The sequence below is a fragment of the Columba livia genome, chromosome 28, assembly GCF_036013475.1.
Source record: "Columba livia isolate bColLiv1 breed racing homer chromosome 28, bColLiv1.pat.W.v2, whole genome shotgun sequence".
NCBI lineage: Eukaryota > Metazoa > Chordata > Aves > Columbiformes > Columbidae > Columba > Columba livia.
Window position 1 is genome coordinate 1005425 of NC_088629.1, and position 20868 is coordinate 1026292.

The window sequence follows — 20868 nt, forward strand, 5'->3', positions numbered from 1 at the left end:
GATAACAGATTTTTGGAGGGCCGTGCGCTACTTGTGGAGCTCCAGCAGACGACAAACGCGTTCTTCTCATACACAGCTAACTGCAAACGCAGCCGACTCTTGTTACTCGTGCTAAAGAGGCAGCTCTAATCCATAAATACATCTAGACAGCTCCAGAAATCATGTCTGGCCCAACTCTTGGACGAGCGAAGCTGTTGTTGTCCACATTGTTGTCCGCATGCATACACAGACACCCTGAAGAATGGGTTCTTGCATTTTCTCTTCCACGCAGAGGTTGTCACCGTGAAATGTGCACAGATCACCTGCAGGCCCCCAGCGGGCGTTCCAGCAGAGCAGGTTTCGAAACTCTAACCAAGCTCTGCCAGTAGCCTTGGCTTGTACATAATCGTGGTTTTCCTCCATCTCTAGGTGTATGGTTCTATAAAACATAAACCATTAGAATGGCTTCTCTGTCAGAAACCCTCTTTGGGAATTCTTCAATCCCAAGTCCCGTTCCTGTGTTGCTTCGCAGGAACCGGATGATCGAGCAGTATCACAACCACAGCGACCACTACTGCCTGAATTTGGACAGCGGGATGGTGATCGACAGCTACCGCATGGGCAACGAGGCTCGCTTCATCAACCACAGCTGCAACCCCAACTGCGAGATGCAGAAATGGTAAGAGAAACGCGTCCTGCGTACGGGAAGACTCTACGATCTAATTACCCAGATCGTCTGAGATAATCTGATCTGAAAACAGGGGGGGGAGTCAAACCGAACAGCGTGAACCGTATTTGCGCTCGTGCTTGCGTTGCGCAAGAGAAGTAATGTCATGTTCTCACATTTTGGTGACAAGATCTAAGTTTCCTGGTGAGGCAAATCCAACGTGTTTGTCGTACTTTTAACCCATAAAATCATCTACACGCCGATATTCTTCTGGCAACTCAAACAAGGCAGGAGTCTGATTTCAGCCCACCCTTGTCATATCGGTGCCGTGTTATCGGACTCGTAAGAAATACTTCTGATAACTTTATAATGAATAAATGAGAGCGAAATGGCAGCTGGTGGTGAGGGGAATGGGCTGTGGGCGCAGCACAGCGAGGAGCTGCCGATCCTCCGCTCCTTCCAGTGCATTTCAGCAGGAGCAATCAAGTTGTACATTTGAAAACCCAACACAAAGAAGAAAAGGATTGGAGAGGCAATTAATTGTAGCGCGTTTCGTGAAACGAGACACGATGTTCAGTGTAAGCTTTTGATTTCCAGTGAATCTTGGCGGTTGATCTGCCGTGATTGCTTCAAATAACGCACAACCTCCTGCTCTGTAAATGAACTATTCGCTTTTCTGGCTTTTAAAGCTTCTTTTAAGAGATAAACAAGCGAACAGCACAAATGAAGAACAAGTCTGACCCAGGGCACAACACAAGCGCTGCTTCCAGTCTAACACTGTGCGCACAAAGACAATTTGCTGCTCAATCCTTGGCAACACTTGGTTGTGTTTTCCCTGCAGGTCCGTCAATGGCGTGTACAGGATCGGGTTGTACGCGCTCAAAGACATGCCCGCTGGTACCGAATTGACCTACGACTACAATTTCCATTCGTTTAATGTTGAAAAACAGGTGAGGATCAGGGGGCGAGACCTTGGGAAAACTCAGCAGGGACAAGCAGTTTGTAACGTTGAAGGTGATTAACAAAACCTATCGCGTTGTACTCGGCTGACCAGGTTCTTTATAACGTTGAGAGATCATCGCAAGGGTTTGGGGTTTATTTAATTTCTTTCCCCCCCCCCAGCAACTCTGCAAATGCGGTTTTGAAAAATGCCGAGGGATCATTGGTGGGAAAAGCCAGCGGGTGAACGGACTCTCCAGCAAGAGCAGTCAGGCCGTGAGCAGCCACAGGAGGCCCGGGCGCTCCAAAGAGAAAAGGAAGTCAAAGCACAAACTGAAGAAGAGAGTAAGTAGGAAAGACGACTCTTCTTGTGGCTAAAAGCGTAACACAAAATCAGTTTGCTGCCATCAGACTGGAAAACTGCGTATTTAGGTGCTTTAAACTAGAAAGAAACGCTACAGGTGCTGTCTCAGGAGTTCTCTTAGTGCTTTGCTGGGTTCTTGGCGCAGCTTTTCCCACCTGTGGGAATGATTTGTCTTCCAGAGGGGCCACATCCCAGAGGAGCCCAGCAAGAGCGTGAACGCGCCCACCCGGCTGACGCCGCAGCTGCAGATGAAGCCCATGTCCAACAGAGAGAGGTAAGGAACCATCTCCGCGGCCTTTCCTCACACACCGAGCGTCAGGGAGACATTACAATGATTTTTCTGTAAGATAAGGCATCACAAAATGCCTGAGTGAGCAGTTCTTAGCTCTCTTTCCTCTCTGCTCACATCAAATGTACCTCTGAATACCCTTTTCCCTCCATGAAATAACTAATTTTGCACTAAGAAGGTGATTCTTGAATGCTCTTCTAATTCCCGCAGGAATTTTGTGCTGAAACACCACGTCTTCTTGGTCCGAAACTGGGAAAAGATTCGACAGAAGCAAGAGGAGGTGAAGCAGGTCAGCGACAACATCCACCCCACGTCGCTCTACAACCGCTGGAACGGGATCTGCCGGGACGACGGCAACATTAAATCCGGTATAAATCGCATGGAGAGTTCCTGCAAGATCCACACACCTTTTATAACACATACAGGGCGTGCCACATGGAGAAAAATACATATATATCTTTTTGGATGTGTGTATGCCCTTATCTTGACGTAGTGGGGTAAGACACAAGCTCTCCCGCTGTATTTTTTGCATTATGGGATTCTGCGTTTTCCTCCGAAACACTTAATGCTACGTTCTTAAGAATGAGAAGTTATACATTATAAATTAATTGAGAAATTAGAAAGCGTTTTTCCGCTTCATTTGCGCGTCCCCAACGGAAGCAGTTGCACTAACTTTGAAAACTCACTTATCCTCAAACTGGATGGATTTCAGGCGTGGGTTTGGTGTGCAGGGGGTTCGTTCTCCCAGTTGCCGGGAGCTGCAGGCTCAGCAGAGACGCTGCGGTTTGCTGTGGAGCTGTTTGCTGAGCGCTCCTTCTGTTCTGCCCTCCCGCAGATGTCTTCATGACCCAGTTTTCCGCCCTCCAGACCTCGCGCTCGGTGCGGACGCGGCGCTTGGCGGCGGCGGAGGAGAACATCGAGGTGGCTCGCGCCGCCCGCCTGGCGCAGATCTTCAAGGAAATCTGCGACAGCATCATCTCCTACAAAGGTGAAGGTGACGCTCCTCAAAACATCCTCATGGCGGCTTTTTCAGCCTCTGGAACACGGACTCTGAATAGAAAATACTAGTAAAACATGAGGTTTTTTCAGGATTTCAAATAACCCTTTTCCCCCAGAATCCGCAGAGTGTTGCTGTTCTTCTAAATAGATTTTTCAGCAGCTCACCATCGCGAGGAAACCCTCCTCCTTTTCTATACGCGTAGTCTGATAACAGCAACCAACTTCTAGAAACGCAAAAGCATTTCGATCCCCTCGGCCTCAGAGAGCAGAAAAGCCTTTTTTTAGCGTAGATATAATGTTAGTTGTCTGGATTTTGACATTTTACTCGTGCGAACGTTGCTGAACGGTGTGTTCCGTTGCAGATTCCTCCAGGCAGGCGCTGGCAGCTCCTCTCCTCAACCTCCCCCCGAAGAAGAAGTAAGTGTTGCTCCTCGGAGCAGCCCCTCCTTTCCCACAGTGGATTTTCACAGCTTTTGAAACACATAAATTCCCGTTTTAGAAACGCGGATTATTACGAGAAGATCTCCGACCCCTTGGACCTCGCCACCATTGAGAAGCAGATCTTGACGGGCTATTACAAAACCGTGGAAGCGTTTGATGGCGACATGCTCAAGGTTTTCCGGAACGCGGAGGTGAGAGCCGCTCCGGCCCTCAAACTGCCGCGCAGACACTGGGATTTCCCTCCCTTAGGTCATGAAAGACGAATATTGTAGAGAATTTGTGATGAGCCATTTCTGATGAACAGATATTGATAGACATTCACGTGCTTTGACTTACTCTGAGCTGGTAGCCTGAGGTTAAACAAATAGAAAGTCAAGAACGCACATGAATAGTTAAAGAAATGTATATTTTTGGAAGAGGTACCTTGTTCTCCAGCATCACCTGTAAGATACACAGACCTGCTGTGCAAATAATAGATGGACAGGTGATACCAGATTGGTGCTGAGACATCTAAAGCGTGTGTGCAGACAGGATGAGTGCACCGAAAACGCGGAGTCTCGGGGAAAAATAATCCAGTTTCTTTGTTTCTTGGTTTTGTTTCTCTTCAGAAATATTATGGCAGAAAATCTCCGACCGGGCGCGACGTGTGCCGGCTCCGCAAGGCCTATTACAGCGCTCGGCACGAGGCGGCCGCCCAGATCGATGAGATCGTGGGAGAGACGGCAAGCGAAGCCGACAGCAGCGAGACCTCGGTCTGCGAGAAGGAGAACGGGCACGAGAAGGACGAGGACGTGATCCGCTGCATCTGCGGCCTGTACAAGGACGAAGGGCTCATGATCCAGTGCGAAAAGTGCATGGTGAGGCGGGAGGAATGGCGCCAAATAGCCCCGTTTCCTTTGGGGAGCTCGTTTGCTTGTTTTCGTTAATATTTCGGAGCAAACGCAGTTTGTAAATGGAACCTCGCATGGGGATTTCTAACGGGGTCGTGTGGTTTTTTGCAGGTGTGGCAGCACTGCGACTGCATGGGCGTGAATTCCGACGTGGAACACTACTTGTGCGAGCAGTGCGAACCTCGATCTGTGAACAGGGTACAGAAAAGAGCCTCTTCAGTACTATTCTTATCATCTAAAGCCACTTTTGCCTGTATCTATATTGCAATTGGCGTGGGATTCTCACTTTCTAGCGTAGCTTCTTGGCTTTAGGTTTAATCACTCGCCTCAGTTCTGCCGCAGATTTCCAAAAGGATATCGGGCTGGTTTTGCCCTGATCATTTCACAGTTTCCTGCCTTTTTCCCTCTCCTCCAGGAGGTTCCCATGATCCCTCGTCCCCATTACGCCCAGCCCGGCTGCGTTTATTACATCTGCTTGTTACGGGACGACCTGCTGCTGCGCCAAGGTACGCGCTGCCCTTCCCGCCGGCGCTGGTGACGGGCGGCACAGCTGCTCCGGTGGGAGTGACGCCTCGTCGGAGTTCTCACAGCCTCTTGATGAGGAAATCTTAATTACTGTTAGCACAGATAGGGCTCTCCTGGCCAGAGAAGGACGATATCGAGCCAACTTCTTTAGAAAGAAATGCAAAGGCGGATATTAGGCCTTCAGTATTATTATTTTAGCGTAGAACAGTCATTAAAACATCTGAATTATGGCTTGTTTGTTCCCTAAATGCATCTTCCTCCAAAGCCCTGAGTCTTTCAGAGGCAGCTGTGCAGCCACCTCATTCCGTTTATTGCTTATTATTTGTTCGATTTCATCTTACGGAGACGTCCAGGGTTAGAAAGAAGCTTATATAATAATTAGGATAATTGATCTTAGCTCTAAAAGTCCATAAAACTGGGATTAGAGGAAGCCCGGGGGGGACACCGTGGGAATTCCCTGGGCTTTCCCTCCTCAGCGTCTCTGCTGCCCCTTTTTTAGCGCGAGTGTTTCCCTCTGTGGCCTTGGATCTTGCCCCACGTGGGGTTTTAAGTGTTCATGGCTTGGGGCCTCCCACGTTTTTGTTCAGTGTAAGATTTTTTTAAAATGAATTGATGTTTAAATATGATCTATTAAATCCGACTGTGTTTTCATTAATACTTGGAGCTTCCCAGATGTTCTCCCTCTGAGACTCTTCGAGTTCTTTGTGACCATTATTGATTCATATTGATTTATTTCCTTAATAATAATATCTCTTAGTATCTTCTCCCTGCAAGACTTGTTCTTTGAACTTTGCAGCTATCACTGATTCCTACATGTTTTCCCAATCAAAACTTTTGTCACGTATCCTATTGTGATTTCTCTTGGTTCGTTACACGTTACTATTTTCAGCCTGGGATGTAAAATTCAAGTTACACTTGGTTTTTGCTCTAAAGCTTTTGTGCAGACCATGGAGGTAAAACCTTCCTCCTTTTGCAGCTTTGTGTCTCTCTCACAATTCCCCATGAAGTAGATGAAGTAGCTCCATCGTGTTCATGTTAATGAAGCCGTTGACTCTATATTTGACATGCCAGCCTCACAAACTGTTCTTTCCTGTCTCTGCGCTGTGCCTGTGACCAGGTGACTGCGTGTACCTGATGCGCGACAGCCGCCGGACCCCAGACGGACACCCCGTGCGGCAGTCGTACCGCCTCCTGTCCCACATCAACAGGGAGAAACTCGACATCTTCCGCATCGAGAAGCTCTGGAAAAATGAGAAGTATGTTCGCTAACGGTGCCCAGCTCGTTACGTGATTAAATGCCACCCAGCTGGGAGCCACAGGAAGGCGGCTGCGCTGGCTAAAATGGCACTAGGAATATTTCCACGTGCCAAAGGAGGATAAATCCGAACGTGTCATATTCGCGTGGCTTTGCTTTTCATCGCAGTCATTGCAAACGTGCAAGATAAACAGCTAAAAATTAAGCGGAGGGCATTAAGTTGTATCATTAGCTTATAGAAATGTCTTTTAATGGTGATTGTTCCCTCTGTGTGTGTCTTTGGCCTCAGGGAGGAGCGGTTTGCCTTCGGGCACCATTATTTCCGCCCGCACGAGACGCATCATTCCCCTTCGCGCAAGTTCTACCACAACGAGCTGTTCCGCGTGCCGCTCTACGAGATCATCCCCTTGGAGGCCGTGGTGGGAACGTGCTGCGTCCTCGACCTCTACACCTACTGCAAAGGTGAGGAGAACTCAGCGGTGGGGAACTCGATGGAAAACACCTTGGAAAATCATTCCTGCCCGTGTTTCCAGGGCCGGTTCTGAAGAGACAGCAGCAAAGTGGGGGCAAAGAGAAACTATGGCAGTGATTTTCTGTAACATTTTAGGTGCTGTTTCATTAGAGCATCAAGTTTTTCCTCTTAAATTGAATTATGTGTCCACTATTAGGATTCTGAATGGAGGAGAACGCATTGAAGTCCCGCTCGGACAACCCGGCTCCTCCCGCACTATTGATTCTCATTGTGGTATTTCAAACCCAATGCTCATTTTTCCCCTCCGTCCCTTCTTTGCAAACCCCAGGGAGGCCGAAAGGCGTGAAGGAGCAGGACGTCTATATTTGCGATTACCGCCTCGACAAATCCGCTCATCTCTTCTACAAGATCCACCGCAACCGCTACCCCGTGTGCACCAAGCCCTACGCCTTCGACCACTTCCCCAAAAAACTCACGCCCAAGAGAGACTTCTCCGTGAGTTCCCGTTCTTTTGCCTTCCTGACTTTTATACTAGAACACCAGAAAGGAGAATTAAATGTAGACAGAGAGTATTGCGGCTCCGAGACAAACAGACGTTGAACGAATGGTGGTGTAGGTTGGGAGGTGGTGGTTTCATTTCACTCGTTTCATTTAAGCCGCTCCTGAAATCTTAAACCTCACCTTTCAGCAGCGGTTCTGCAGCGGTTCTGCAGCTGTACAAGGGTTTTCTCCAGTGCAGAGAATCACACAACGCACGGTTTGTCGGGCCGGCACTATTACTCCGTGCTTTAATAAACTTGCTTCAAATTGGTTTTCAGCAATAGCGATTCTCAATGCAGAAAAGCACTATTCTCCTATTTTGATTTCCATCTCTATAAAATGCTTATTTTTTATAGAATTATCACTGAAAACGGATGTTTTCTCAGACAAACAGCAGACAGGCAGCAAAGTCATGTTTTCCTTCACCTCCTCCATCTCAATATTTCAAGTGTGGGTGCTTCCAGAACATTAGCCATTCCAGCGCCTCCTTCCACTGGGGATTTCATATTAATCATCATCTTTATTGTCATTCCAGCCTCATTACGTCCCAGACAACTACAAGAGAAACGGGGGCAGGTGAGTTTTACCCTCACATTGCTGAGAATGAGAAATTCCTCTTTGCCAAATCCGCTCTTTTGCCCACCCGTTTTTCCCGGGTAAGAATTTAAATGATTTCAAGCAATTCCCTAAACTCTCAAATGTGTGTTTTAAGACTGAATTTGCAGTGAGCCCCCGTCTAAAAAACCCTTGACTCGCTAGTAATTGGCCTTTGGGGTGAACGTGGTGTTTAAACCTTTGTTTTCTTGCTAGATCTTCATGGAAAACAGATCGCTCGAAACCCCAGATGAAAGACTTAAACCAAGAAGAGGATTCTCTACCGCTCATCGAGGACGTTTTAGGAAACCAAGAGCAAACTCCGGGCGAGGTGCCGGGGCTGGAGGAGCCCGACAAAGAGGCGCTTCCGAGCGAGAGCTGCGCAGCGGAGAAAAAGGGGGAGGAAAGCGGGTCTGTGTGCAGCGCGGAGGAGCGGAGACACGTCCAGCGCGAGAGGCTCAACCAGATCCTGCTCAACCTCCTCGAGAAGATCCCCGGGAAAAACGGTGAGATCCGCCACCGCACCCCCGAGAGACCCCGAACACCAACCATCACGCCACCTGCACATTCATAAACACACGTCTGAAGATACTGATATATATTTACATCTACTAACACAATTAGTTCTCTTGGCAGCGACGTTTTCTTTCGCGATTTCCGCTAGCGCCAAATGCAGTTTCTCACAACCGTGGAATATTTTTAGTCATCACAGAAACTTTCTGATGACAAATTCCCCCCATCGTTTCGTGTTTCCAGTTTAAGACAGAAGAGAATTTGGAAAGCGTCTTTTGGCCTTAATGAGCTTTCCCTTGGGGTCTAAGTGACTTTAACGAGCTTTTCATTGGGGTCTAAGGAACGTTTGTAGGTGTTGTCGCGGTAGCGCTGGTTCAGTGTGTGTCTGGTTTTAATTTAAAGCTTTGTCCGCTCTCTTTAGTGCAAAATAATCATAGATTAATTTAGGTTGGAAGGATCCTTTGAGGCCGTCTGGTCCACACGGCTAAAATCCCAGCTTTTGGGATGGAAACACCCTTGACAGAGCAGGGAAATAGGAAGAACTTGCTCGTATCACGTTTTTGAAGCAGAAACGTGTTGTTTTTTGCAGCGATCGATGTCACGTACCTGCTGGAGGAAGGAGCGGGGAGGAAGCTGCGGCGCCGCACCCTGGCCGTGCCGGAGAGCAGCTTCAGGAAGTGACGGCACCGCCAGCGCTGCGGTTCGGAACCTGCTCCGAGGGCGAGAGCCCGAATCCTCGCGCCGGCCGAGGGAAGGAGGGCGGCGGCAACAAAAACCACGGACAAATCATACGAAACAGTTCAGCACTTGGGCGGCCGGGTGCTCTCATGGTGTGTGTGTTGTTGGGCGTGCCTTGTATTGATGTTCGGTACTGAGAAAAACCTTGTGGTTCTTGTCCAGGATGGTCAAAATTTAATTTATTTTTTGCTTGATATTCCCACTCAGAGGAAAAATCTATTGAAAAAGAGATAAACGGGGAGGTAAGAAGGGTGAGGATGGACTCTGCTGAGGGTGCTCAGCGGTGAAGCCGGGACTGGCCAGGCGCGCTCGGCACCGCCGCCGGTGGAAAGCAGCCGTGAGGGGAACGAGCGGCCGCCTCCGATTTGCACAAGTTCCGAGAAGAGCGAAACGTGCGGAATGTGGCGAATTGTCCAGCGTCACCTCGGAGCGGAGCAGGAGTTGGTGCAGGCGCTCGTTCCGCAGCGGAGCGCGGGACGGGGGTGATTGCGGTGGATTGCGTTGCTTTTATCCACTTCTTTTCTGCAGAGAAGTTTTTCCCAAGCGAGTCGAACCCTGACGACGCCATCGCTGTTGGTTCTTTTGCTAAGCTGTGGTTCTCGTGTGTCTAGTGTGTCGTGCAAATTAAAACCTCTTAAAAGGAGAAAAAAAAACCCACAAAAACCCAAAAAAAAAAGGCAATCTTCACTACATGCCCCGTCGAGCAGTATTCAGAGCGAGTATTTGTTGTGAACTGTAGAATATATCGACTGCTAACACTATTCTTGTGTTCTGGTTGTACAGCTGCAAAGTCCGTCTCTTAAATTAAGAGGTGGCGTATCCCGCGCCCCCAAAGCCGCGGTTGGAACCGCCGCCGGAGCAGCAGCGTGGCAGGTACCGGAAGGCGGGGGCGCGCCGCTGAGGCCGCCGCGGTGAGGCCGCGGGGCGCGGGGTGCGCCGCCCCCAGACCAGCTTCGCTTGGTGTCTCAGCCGTACATACGCATCCCCCGTCCTGTTTTAGATGTTCCTCCAAGAGAAAAACCCCCAGTTTTTAATGTGCCAAGTTGTATATATATATATCTATCTGCTGCGTGGATGTAAAGCAATACGGTAGTTCCATGTTCCTTTTTAACGGACCAAGCTCGTCCTAATGTACATTCTTGTTATTATTATTCTAATTATTTTACTCTTAGTGGAACATGACTCATTCCATTCACTTTGACGTGTTGATTTGAAAAGTTCAAAAAAAGCAAAAAAAAAAAAAAAAACAAAACAAAAAAAAGAAAACAACGACAAAAAAAAGGACAAAAAACCCTTTGAGAAAAAAAAATATTTTATTAAAAAAAAAAAATAAGAAAATAGTTTGGAATATTTTCTTACTGTAGAGAAGCACTGTACAGAACCAGGAGCCCTGAGTATCAAATACTCGTGCGTGTAGTAGGAATAGCGCATGTCCCGAACCTGCCGTTGTCTCCCTTAGTCCAACAGGAATCATCGTCTGCAATGGTGTTAAACACTACAGCCTTTTTAAAGAGCAAGAACCCAACGTCCAGCGCGTGCAGAAGCGAGACACTAGCTCTGGCATCTCCTCTTTCTTTTGTTGAAAGACTAAACAAAACGTTTTGTAGACAATCAACCGTTAGGTAAGTGCAAAGACTTGTTTTTTCTTACTGGTGTAGAAATTACTGACTTTTTTTATTTGTTGGGTTATTTTCTAACGCCGAGAGCGCGGGGTCGGCCCAGGAAGCACTACATTACTGCAAATAGCTCCCCACTTAGTCTGCATGGGTGTAGGCTGTGTGATTGCTGAAAATAAATGCTGCTAATATATTTCCTTTTTACAAAGCATATCTAAATAGATCATTGTTTTGATGTTAATCTTTGTAAATTATGTATTACCAATTTTAACATTGGATGTAATTGCATAAAAAGCCTGCATCTCAATCCTGAGAGTCTAGTATTAAATGGAAGATCTTTTCCTAGCCACGACTCGTGGGGTTTTCTTTCCATTCGCTTTCCTTGTTCCGACTCCTCCGGCCCCTTTTACGAGGGGTTTTGCCCCATTTCCTTTGGTGTATTCGCGTTCCTCGGGGGTTCAATAGCTCACCAATGACCCTCCTTTAACGTTTTCTTTCTCCATTCCCCAGCCGGATTTTGCAGTTATCAAACACGGGGTGTGACCCATACACTTGTCTTCTTGTTAAACTGGAAGATTTTAGTGCTTTTTTAATTAAAAACAAATCAGAACAAGTACCTGGATCCATCTCCTGCTGGCTTGACCCATTTTAAGGTCCAGAGGCAGCTGCGCAATCCAATCAAACCTACTTAAGACAAAGCCAAGTAACATTCCAATTAAGTTATAACATCCCTTGCCTGGGAGTGAAAATTCCAGGGAGAGAAATGAAAGTGAGAAGAGAGAAGAGAATCAAGGAGCACAGCTCTGCCCTGGGAGCAGGACACGCGGTCGCAAGGGCCGGTACGAGGACAAAACACGGATTTCTGGCCCCAAAGCTGCCTCTGAGCCCAGTGTCTTGTTCGCTAGAGAGCCCAGAGTAAACCTGTAAGTAGTTTGGTGCCAAAATCACAAACAATGAGGAAAAACTTGAAAAATATAAATAAACCTTTTCCCAATCCTGAGCCCGTTCCACCCCATGGGGCTGGGGACACAATTGCCGGGGTTATTTCTGCCTCTGGGTCTCGCGGCCGCCCAGGAGCGGTTCCCATGGGGCCGTTTCATGCCCTCTGCCACCACCCCGTCACACACACACACGTGAGTCACAACCTTTATTTCCAGCTTTTTCCCCCCAGAACGAGCTTGTTCTGTGGTTACAATGATTTACAGAGTGCTGGGACCGCGGTGGCCGGGGACACGCGGCGGTGGCGGGACGCGACGGCGCGGGGACGACACGGGGACACGGCCCTTCCCTCCCCGGCAGCGGTGAAGTGCCAGCGGGTCTGTGGGGACACGGGACGTGCCCACGGCAAGACGGTAACGTCACGTGAATTAGCAGCAGTGACGAGTGTCCTGATGGCGGTGACGCCTCGACGGCGGTGACAGTGTGGCAGATGGTCCCTCCCAGAGGTGGCACCTGCGTGGACGAGCTCCGCTGCTTCCTCAGGCCTCCTCTTCCTCACAGGATGAGGGATGTGTAGCCCACGGGGACGAGGCCGGTGCTGCTCCCGCGGCAGCAGCGGATCCAGTCTTCGTCCACGGTGGAGAGCAGCTGCAGGACATCCCCTTTTTGGAAGCTCAGGTGCCCGTCGGCACTGCCCGTGTGGTCACACAGTGCCCGGACCGCCCTGCGCAACAAAACCCATCAGGGATTCACCTCCCCGGGGACCCAGAGAAGCTCCCGTAGGACTCAGGGGAGGTTTTGACCCTCACGCGTGGGGCCGGTGGGTCCCTATGCTCAGCCCATCCCGCTACGGACGGGACCCAGACGCCCCATCACAAAACGGTCCTGCCAAGCAGGGCCTGGAGCAGCAGAGCGGGAGCCAAATGCTGCACGAGCACAGAAGGAACACAGCAGCTTTTCTGACCTGCCACAATTCCACAGAATCGTTTTGGTTGGAAAAGAACCTCGGGATCATCAATTACAACCATATCCCACCCCTGGCGCTGAACATGTCCCTGAGAACCTCATCTGTCCAGCCCTCCCAGGCTGGCGACTCCAGCACTGCCCTGGGCAGCCTGTTCAACACCCACAGCCCTTTGGGGAAGAAATTACCCCTAATATCCAGGAAAAACAACTGACCCCGGCTCGGCAGACACTCAAGTTCACCCACAGCTCTATGGGAGAGCGAGGAAGATCCCCGGGGGAGCAACAAGGAGCCTGGAAACATCTCTTGGACACCCCAAAAAGAAAATCCACCCCCAGTGTCCCGGTCCCCACCACCACGATACCCGGTGTCACCTGTGGGGCTGTGGCGCGTGGGCCGCGTTCCTCTCTGCCCGTTCTCCATCACGAGTCTTCTCGGCCGCCAGCCCCTTCACCGCCCCGGCCAGGACACGCGCGCCGGGGGACAACCAGCTGGAGGGTCTCCTGCCCCGAGCAAAAGAAGCCATGAGCTGGTCAGGGAAGCCTTTGCCCCCACCCGTTTTGCTCAGAAAACTCTTCTGGCAATGCAGGCGGTGCCAAGGGCTCTATGGAGCACCACTGGGAGCTCCTGCTGCTCTAAAGGACCGAAGCGATGGGACATGCGCTAATTCCTCAGCCATTGGGATAACAGGCAGCACACGACACCCACCAGCCCCACGGCGTGTTTTCCTGGGAGAAAAAACCCTCATCAGCTTCCCCAGCCCCGCCTGCCCGAGCTGGGTCTTACCTGGACCTGGTTGAGCCGGTGTCAGGACTGGGCTGGAAGCTCCTGGCAGAGGGACTGGTGGCTCCGAAGAGCCGGCCCAGCCAGCTGCCTTTGTCGGCACCAGCAGGACCATCGCGCTCCGGATCGGTGGCGGCCCCGTTCCCGTTCCCACGCGGCTCTGGGGAAGCAGCCTTGAGTTTCTCCCCAGCGGTACGACCATCCGGCTCAGCGGGTGCTCCAGCTCCAGCAGACAGGGTGAGATCTTCAGGAGAAGAGGTCCCGGAGGCGTCAGCGCTGCCTCTGGGTTTTGCGGTGGGAAGTTCAGCACCACCTTTGCTCTGCAGGAGCTGCAGCTCCGTCCCTCTGGCCTCCTTCACGCATCCATGGGGTCGCGCAGATTGACCGGGGCCGGGATCCCCCGCAGCCGCCCGCAGCTTCGTCCACCAGCCCAGGGCGAACTTCTCCTTGCTGGGAGCAGCGTAAATCCTGGAGGCCTGGCTTAGCTGGTCCCACCAGCCGCCGGGGCCAGCACTGGCATCCCGAGGACCCGCCTCGGGCTTGGGGGTCTCCGGGGAGCTGTCCCCTCCCCGGAAAGCGCGGCTGAGCTGATCGCCCCAGCGCAGCACGTGCTGGAAGCTCAGCTGCAGCGCAGCCGCCACCTGCGGGCCGGGGACCAGCCCGTGCTCAGCCGCTTGCCACCGAAGCCTTGTGCCACCCTCTGCACCGGCCACCCTCCCCGCAGCATCGGGGGGGATCTCATCTTCCAGGCTGTCCCCGCTTTCACCGCTTTGGAGCTCCGGAGGAGGCTGCACGGCGTGATGGGGAGGAGAGGAGGGGGACTCCAGGCGACGGGACAAGGGTCTGACGTCCACGGAGAGGTGGTGGTGCTCGAAGAGGAGGTCGAGGTGGAAAGTGAGCACGGAGAGGGGCTGGATGAGCAGCAGCAGCTCGTCGGCGAGGTGCGGGAGAGGCCCTTGGCTCAGGGCGAAGAAGGCCAGAGGTGAATACAGCGTGGAGATCACTCCTACGAGCCAGGGACGTAGAATCAGAGAATCATTTCAGTTGGAAAAGCCCCTCAGGGTCTTCAAGTCCAACCAGAACCCACCCCCAGCACTGACCCATGTCCTGAGAACCTCATCTGTGTGTGTTTAACCCCTCCAGGGATGGTGACTCCAGCACTGCCCTGGGCAGCCTGTTCCAACACCCACAGCCCTTTGGGGAGAAATTAACCCAAATTTCCAACCTCAGCCTCCCCTGGCGCAACTTGTGGCCATTTCCTCTCATCCCATTCCTGGGGAGCAGAACCCGATGCTCCCGGTGGCTCCAACCTCCTTTCAGACAGTTGTGGATGGCGCTGGAGAGCTGCGAACCACCCAGCCCTCACCCACACGTCCAGCCAGCTCCAAATTATCCGCCTGACTCCCCTCCCCCGGCACAACAGCCGTGGAAAACAACACCTTCATCCACTACGGGAATTCCAGCCAAGCATCGTGGCTGCAACAGGTCCGGGATTATCACCTTGGCAAGCTGAAGACTTGGATGAGGACATTCTGGTCGCTGTGTCCTTACCTGGGCTCTTCTGCAGGTGGGAGATCCACAGCTCCAGCTGCTTCGTGCTAAATGAGCCAAGGGGAAGCCAAGTTAGAGCTTTTGGGACTCTGCTCCAAGCCGCTGCGACAGCAGGGACAGCAGGACCCACCACTCACTTCAAAAGGCCGAGGATAAAGGCGTGAAACTTCTGCCTGGTGCTGCCGAGAGGGGCCAGCCCGGCCACGTGCCAGCACAGAGCGTGGAGGGAGCGCGTGGTGGAGCCTGCGGGGCAGGAAACGGTCACAGAACCACAGAACCCCAGAGTGTGAGGGGTTGGAAGGGACCCGGAAAGCTCATCCAGTGCAATCCCCCCATGGAGCAGGAACACAATATTCCAGGTGTGGTCTCCCCAGGGCAGAGCAGAGGGGCAGAAGAACCTCTCTGACCTACTGACCCCCCCCTTCCAACCCACCCCAGGTCCCATTGGCTTCCTGGCCACAAGGGCCCAGTGCTGGCTCGGCCCACAGCACCCGCTGTTCCCAGCTGGTCTCCCATCCAAGCACTGACCGGGCCCGACCCTGCTTAGCTTCCCAGATCAGACCAGATGGGGCGTTCTCAGGGTGCTATGGCTGTATAGATTACATTATGTATATATATATGTTCCCCAAGTGTATCCTGATGGTATCTGAACTAAACCCCTTTTTCGTGGTCACCCTGCTGTCCCCCAGGTCCCTTTTCACCGCTCTCCAGCTCATTCCCCAACTTATCCTGGACCCTGGGCTTGTTCTTTCCCAGGCTCCAGGCGCCTCGAGACGCTGATCCCAACGCCTCCAGGAGGACGTTCCTCACCCCGACCTGTCTTCACCGAGGCTTCCACCACGCTCCAAGGGGAATTCCTCCTCTGGCCCGTGATGACGTCCTTCTGGAACGGCTTCAGCCCGTCCTCCACCACGGCGTAGAGCGCGGGGCACAGCGTGCGCAGCAGCAGGTGACCCACGTCGGGGCTGAGCCGGCTGTCCCCCAGCTGCGCCTGCGCGGGAGGCACGGAAACGAGGAGCAGGATGGGAAAAGCAGCACCAAGCCCTCCCCTGCGGCTCCCGAAGCCCCTCGCACCCCAATCCCACACATGCAGACACGCTGGCACTGAAATGAATTCAGCTCGGAAGGTGAATCACAGCATAAAATCCTCCGTGCCATGGATGTGGACCCGGTCTCATGGATTTTCACTACGCTGTGTTCATAATAACAGAAGCACATTGCAAAAAATAACGCCCCCGCTCAAGCCCTGGCTGAGTATTGTACTGTTAGCACAAAGTCCCTACCAGCCTCCTTTCTCTTCCTAATCTCTTTAATTCCAAGTTGGATAAATGTAGTTTCACCTATGCTGAAATTCATATTAATGAATATACGCACTTCTAAATGTTCTCGGCACCGTGAAGTTAAAAGCAATTTAAATATTCTGCATAATCGGGACTCTAAAATTTCATACTAGACTTAAATTTCATACTGGACTTAAATCTGTGCGAAATGTTACTAAAAGCTTTCCAGACCAAAGCCACCGCTTTCTGTTGAGATCAGGCACATCCGTCTAGCAGCTCGATATCGACATTGTTAACGGTTGGACTCGATGGTCTGAAAGGGCTTTCCCAAGCGCAGCGATTCGGTGGTTCTGCCCTCACCTTCTGCACCAGGTTCCGCGCGGCGCTGAAATGGGCGATGACCTTGTCCACGGCGGTGCTGACGGCCACCAGCAGGGCTGCCGGGCAACGAAAGGACACGTCACCGCGGGCCCCCGCGGCGCCACCGCGGCCGGACCAGCAGCCGACAGAGCTGGACGCGGAGCCGGGAAGCCCCAGAGGTAACGGGAACCCGCTGTTGTCCCCAAAACCGCGGTTCTTTAGCCGGTGTGCAGATAAATGAGCCAAATTTAGCGCATGGAGGCGAGATATTGTTTATCACAGAGCTGCGTGATCTGGGGGCTTGTAAGAGTCAAACAGTATTTGCCTGAAACATAGTCATCATTAATTTTGCGCTTTGAGATCGAGGTAAATGACCCATCAGGAGTCCATCAGCGAATGGACTGAGCCAGGGCTGGGACGAAGCGGGCACGCCAGCAAGAAAACGAACCGCCATCCTATGCAAAATCTTATAGCTGCGTTCACACCCTAAAGAGCCAATTGCTTACACATCTGCATATCGCATTACATAATCCTTTTAGGGTATGACGAGCAATGCTGAGCGAAAGGATGCTTTATCCAACGCAGGTATATGGGTATATATATATGTATATGTTAAACCAAGACCCAACTAATTGCTCAGGCTCTGAAATGTTGAGAGCTGCAAGGTCAGTCTCTCCAATGAGGGGTTTTGCAAAGTCACCCTTATCTCTGACCTAAAGCTGGGAGGATTTGTGTATCTGCAGGTCAGCGCTTGCAGACAGGATTCATTAAGTGCCAACGCCCCCGCCGCGGCTGGGGGTGACGGACCCGCCGTTGCCAAGGGGACGGGGAGGATGCGGAGATGTCGGCGGGAGCGCCGGGAGGTGTTCGCAAGATGCCGGGGCCGCCCCACCCCTGTTCTCCGGCTCCACAGCTCCACCTGCCGCCACACGACAGCGCGGCCGCGTCCGTCTGTCCCCGGCGCTGGCGCCGCCCAGGCCACCCCCGACCCCTCACACCCCCCAGCCCCCGCCACCCCCCGGCTCAGCGTTACCTTTCTTCTGCTCTCCCCGGGCTCCCTCCGCGCTCCCCCCGCCAGGCCGGGCTGTGCCCGGGGCGGCTCCGGGCGGCTCGGGCCTGGCTGGAGAGGGAGAAGGGGACGGCGGCGTCAGGCGCTGCCCAAGGGGCCTCCCCCGGGCCCGGCCGCTGCTGCCGGGACAGTCCGCGGCCGCGCCCGCCGCGACTTACCGGGGCGCTCCCCGCCGGAGCCGGGACCGGCCGGGCTGCGCTCGCCCATGGAGCCGGAAGGGGCGGCGGAGCGAAGGGCGGCGCCGGGCCCGGGGACAGGGCGGCTGAGGAGGCGCCAGCCCGGCCCCGGGCTGGGCAACGGAGCCCACGGCGCCCCCATCGCACCCGAGCTCGGGACACCCGACAGCGGCACCGGGACCGTTCGGACCGGCCAGGTTGCTCTCACACACCCCTCATCCCCGCGACCACCGCCCCTCTGCTCCCCCAAACCCTACAGCCCCCCCAAGTCCTGCAGCTGCTCCTTGTGCTCCCCAAATCCCGCAGCTGCTCCTTGTGCTCCCCCAGTCCTGCTGCACCCCTGCACCCAGCCCAGAAGGGACCGCAACTCTTACCCTCCTTGCAAGCGTCATCTCCTCTCTCGACCGTTCCTGGCACCCAAGGGTCCCCCCTGGGCTCCGCAAGCCCCCAAACCGGGACATCTCCATCGCCGCCGGCGCTCAGCGCCTTCTCCCCCGGGACACGGCTCGGTGGCGGTGGCAGAATCCCTTCCTCTGTGTCCCCCGGCTGTCCCTCCGCAATGGGCTGCAGTCCCGGGCGAGATCTCCTCCTCTTGGCCTGGTGGCTTTCCACGGGTGCCAGCGGCGCGGGTGGCCCCCAGCCCGCGCTGTCGCCGCCCACGGTGATCCCGAGGGACGCGGGTGGGCGCTGAGACGCCGCCGGCTCTGCCCGCCCGCCGCCCGGCTGCCCCTTGGGCTTGTTGGCAGCGCTGCGGTACCGCAGCTCCTTGAACGTGGTCACCTCTCTCTGCCGGGAGCCGGGCGGTTTCGCCGGCCCGTCGTGCTGGGGCTGTGGCCGGGCCGGCTCGCTGGCCAGGAGCTCGCTGGGGGGCGGCAGCTCCGTGTCGGGGGAGAACACGATCAACCAGTCGCTGCGGTCAGCCCTGGCCTGGGCGAGCGCGGCCCCGCCGGCGTTCCTCTTCCTCTTCTGGGCGAGCTCGTGGAAGGAGGTGATGTTCTTCTTGCCCGCGTCCCTGCAGAGCTCCCCCGCGCCGGGCTCCGGCTCCACCAGCGGCTGCTCCGCTCGCTGCGCACCCAGCACCTGCAGCCGCCGGCGGGGCCGGGGGGGCACGGGCGGTGGGACGCTGGCGGCGCGGGGCAGGGGCTCCGGAGCGCTGCCCAGCACCGGGTCCCACCGGGCCGGCGCTGGCGGAGCCGCGGGAGCAGCGTCGGGCTCGGGGAGAGGGTTGCAGTTGGGGTCCAGGTCGCCGGGGACGCCGCGGGTGGTCTCCAGGCCGGGTGAGGTCTTGTGGCGCTGGGAGGCGGGCGAGGGGCTGCTGCAGAGGCTGTCCGGGCTCTCCCCAGCCAGCGCGTCCCTGCTCTGCGGCGCCGGGGGGTTGAAGTTGGCGTCTCTTCCATCGCACGTCCTGCTCGGCTCAGCCGGCGACCGGCCATCCCCGGCATCTTCTATGGGAATGGCGGTGGGTTGATTTTCAGGCGATTGGGAGCCTTCTCCGGAGAACCCCTTGCAGTACACGGAGACCGGGGAGTCATCCAAGCTGAAATCCGAGCAGCTGCTGACGGAGGAGGAGGAGGAGGTGGAGGAAGCAAGATCGCAAGGGGAAGCCGCCTCCTCCCCAGCGTGCAGGCAGGGAAAACCCTCCTGAGCTGCCTGGTTCAGGAGACCCAGCGTCTCCGGCTGCTGAGCGTGGGACTCGCAACAGCGGCACTTGAAGGAGGGGTTGTTGGAATTGGCGTCCACCTGCTCGCGGTTCTCGGGGCAGTCGCCGCGGCCGCTCTGGTCTCCGGCCGGGGAAGCCGCGGTCTCCTGCAGCTCCGGGTGCCGGGACAGGTGCAGCCCCAGCGAGATGTGCTGCAGGTGGATGTGGTTGAGGTTGCACAGGAGGCCTTTCTTTGGAGCCAGCATGATGCTGTCTCACCGGCAGCGCTGGGAGCTGCTCGCACCGCCCCCCAGCTCCTCTCTTCACACCATCCAGCTCCCTGCAACACCAAAACCGCCCTTTCGTTTCACAGAACGCAGCGGCACGAAGCTGGGAAGGAACGGGCGGGGCGGGGGACGGCAGCGACTTTGCAGCAGGGGATGGGGACACAAACGGGGCTGCCCCGCAGCTCCTCGGGGAAGGGCCGCCCAGCTGCAGCCGCTGGCTGGCGGCCGAGGATCCCAGCTCACGGGCCGGGAAGCTCTGGGCGTTCCGAGCCGCTGCAGCAGCAGCGCTGAACCCCCTCCGCCGGCTCTCGGGGGTCGGGAACGGCTCAGAGGCGCCGTCAAGGAGAAAACGCCCTTGAAACCTCAGCCTGGGGGTTGATCCTGGTGACACTGCGGGTGCTCTCAGGCCAAAGACAAGGAGACACCCGACCCTGGCCTGGCCTCGCAAACACGCAGGAATCCTGGCAGCCGCCCGAGCCCGAGCCATGGCAGCTGCTGCAGCCTGCCGCATCGCCCGGACCGGGGCACAGCGCCGGCCCCGGCACCCCCGGTGACCCACAGCATCCCCCGGTACCCCCGGGCATCCCCCGCTACTCCCCGAGCATCCCTGGCCAGGCGGTTCCGCCCCGGCCCCGAGCACCCCCCGCTATCCCCGAGCATCCCCCGGCCCCGGGGCTGGAGAAACAGCGGCCCCGGAGCTGGAACGATGTTACCGGGGGACAACCAGCCCTCCCCTCCCCGCGGCAGCGGCCCCGGAGCCCCCGCCGAGCCCCCCAGCCCCGCTCACCTCCCTGCGCTGCGGCGGCGAATGCGGCTGCCGGGGGGGGAGGGGGGGTGGAGGGGGGTGGCGAGGGGAGGAGCCCCGGTCCGGACACCGCCCCGGTCCTGCCCATCACCGGAACCACCCGGTCCCACCCGGGACAAGGCGGGGACGATGCTCCGGTCCCACCCCCCCCCGCGACACCAACGCTCCTGCAGCCCAAAAGCACGGGGGTGCCG

At 55.0% G+C, this 20868-nt stretch overlaps 2 protein-coding genes and 1 pseudogene across 5 annotated transcripts in view; 1 reads left to right on the forward strand and 2 right to left on the reverse strand.

The window, feature by feature from the left end:
* ASH1L (ASH1 like histone lysine methyltransferase) overlaps positions 1-11166 on the forward strand; it is a 36516-nt gene extending 25350 nt beyond the window's left edge. For 2 of the 3 annotated variants that reach the window (XM_065042900.1, XM_065042902.1), the window contains 17 exons: positions 512-658; positions 1488-1596; positions 1769-1930; positions 2129-2223; positions 2449-2606; positions 3074-3232; positions 3600-3654; positions 3737-3869; positions 4287-4535; positions 4680-4766; positions 4984-5074; positions 6211-6349; positions 6638-6810; positions 7149-7315; positions 7896-7936; positions 8171-8460; positions 9057-11166. In XM_065042900.1, coding sequence (XP_064898972.1) covers positions 512-658; positions 1488-1596; positions 1769-1930; positions 2129-2223; positions 2449-2606; positions 3074-3232; positions 3600-3654; positions 3737-3869; positions 4287-4535; positions 4680-4766; positions 4984-5074; positions 6211-6349; positions 6638-6810; positions 7149-7315; positions 7896-7936; positions 8171-8460; positions 9057-9148 — 2347 coding nt within the window. In that variant the 3' untranslated portion in view covers positions 9149-11166. The remainder of the gene's footprint in view (positions 1-511; positions 659-1487; positions 1597-1768; positions 1931-2128; positions 2224-2448; positions 2607-3073; positions 3233-3599; positions 3655-3736; positions 3870-4286; positions 4536-4679; positions 4767-4983; positions 5075-6210; positions 6350-6637; positions 6811-7148; positions 7316-7895; positions 7937-8170; positions 8461-9056) is intronic. The other variant, XM_065042901.1, reaches the window with a different exon arrangement.
* Positions 11167-11955: 789 nt separating this feature from the next.
* On the reverse strand, positions 11956-20769 carry RUSC1 (RUN and SH3 domain containing 1). Of its 2 annotated transcripts, none has more exons than XM_065042909.1 (10): positions 20657-20769; positions 18318-19922; positions 17732-17818; positions 16699-16775; positions 15875-16049; positions 15196-15301; positions 15059-15105; positions 13511-14513; positions 13099-13227; positions 11956-12484 (listed from the first exon to the last, which is right to left on the reverse strand). In XM_065042909.1, exons 2-10 carry the CDS (start codon positions 19846-19848, stop codon positions 12316-12318), a joined length of 3324 nt encoding a protein of 1107 aa, XP_064898981.1. In that variant the 5' UTR covers positions 19849-19922; positions 20657-20769; the 3' UTR covers positions 11956-12315. The 2 variants fall into 2 exon arrangements, with proteins under 2 accessions (XP_064898981.1, XP_064898980.1); XM_065042908.1 differs by having other exon boundaries at positions 15869-16049.
* LOC135576624 (5S ribosomal RNA) lies at positions 15538-15656 on the reverse strand (annotated as a pseudogene).
* Positions 20770-20868: the final 99 nt, after the last annotated feature.

Bases quoted from the DNA above. Each gene is read 5' to 3' on its own strand.
- RUSC1 (XM_065042908.1), bottom strand. From the start codon at position 19,848: ATGCTGGCTCCAAAGAAAGGCCTCCTGTGCAACCTCAACCACATCCAC. The intron at 17,819-18,317 runs GTAAGAGTTGCG...CTCCCTCTCCAG, and splicing joins AGATGACGCTTGCAAGGAGG to CCAGGCCCGAGCCGCCCGGA. The intron at 15,106-15,195 runs GTGAGTGGTGGG...TGGCTCATTTAG, and splicing joins TTTATCCTCGGCCTTTTGAA to CACGAAGCAGCTGGAGCTGT.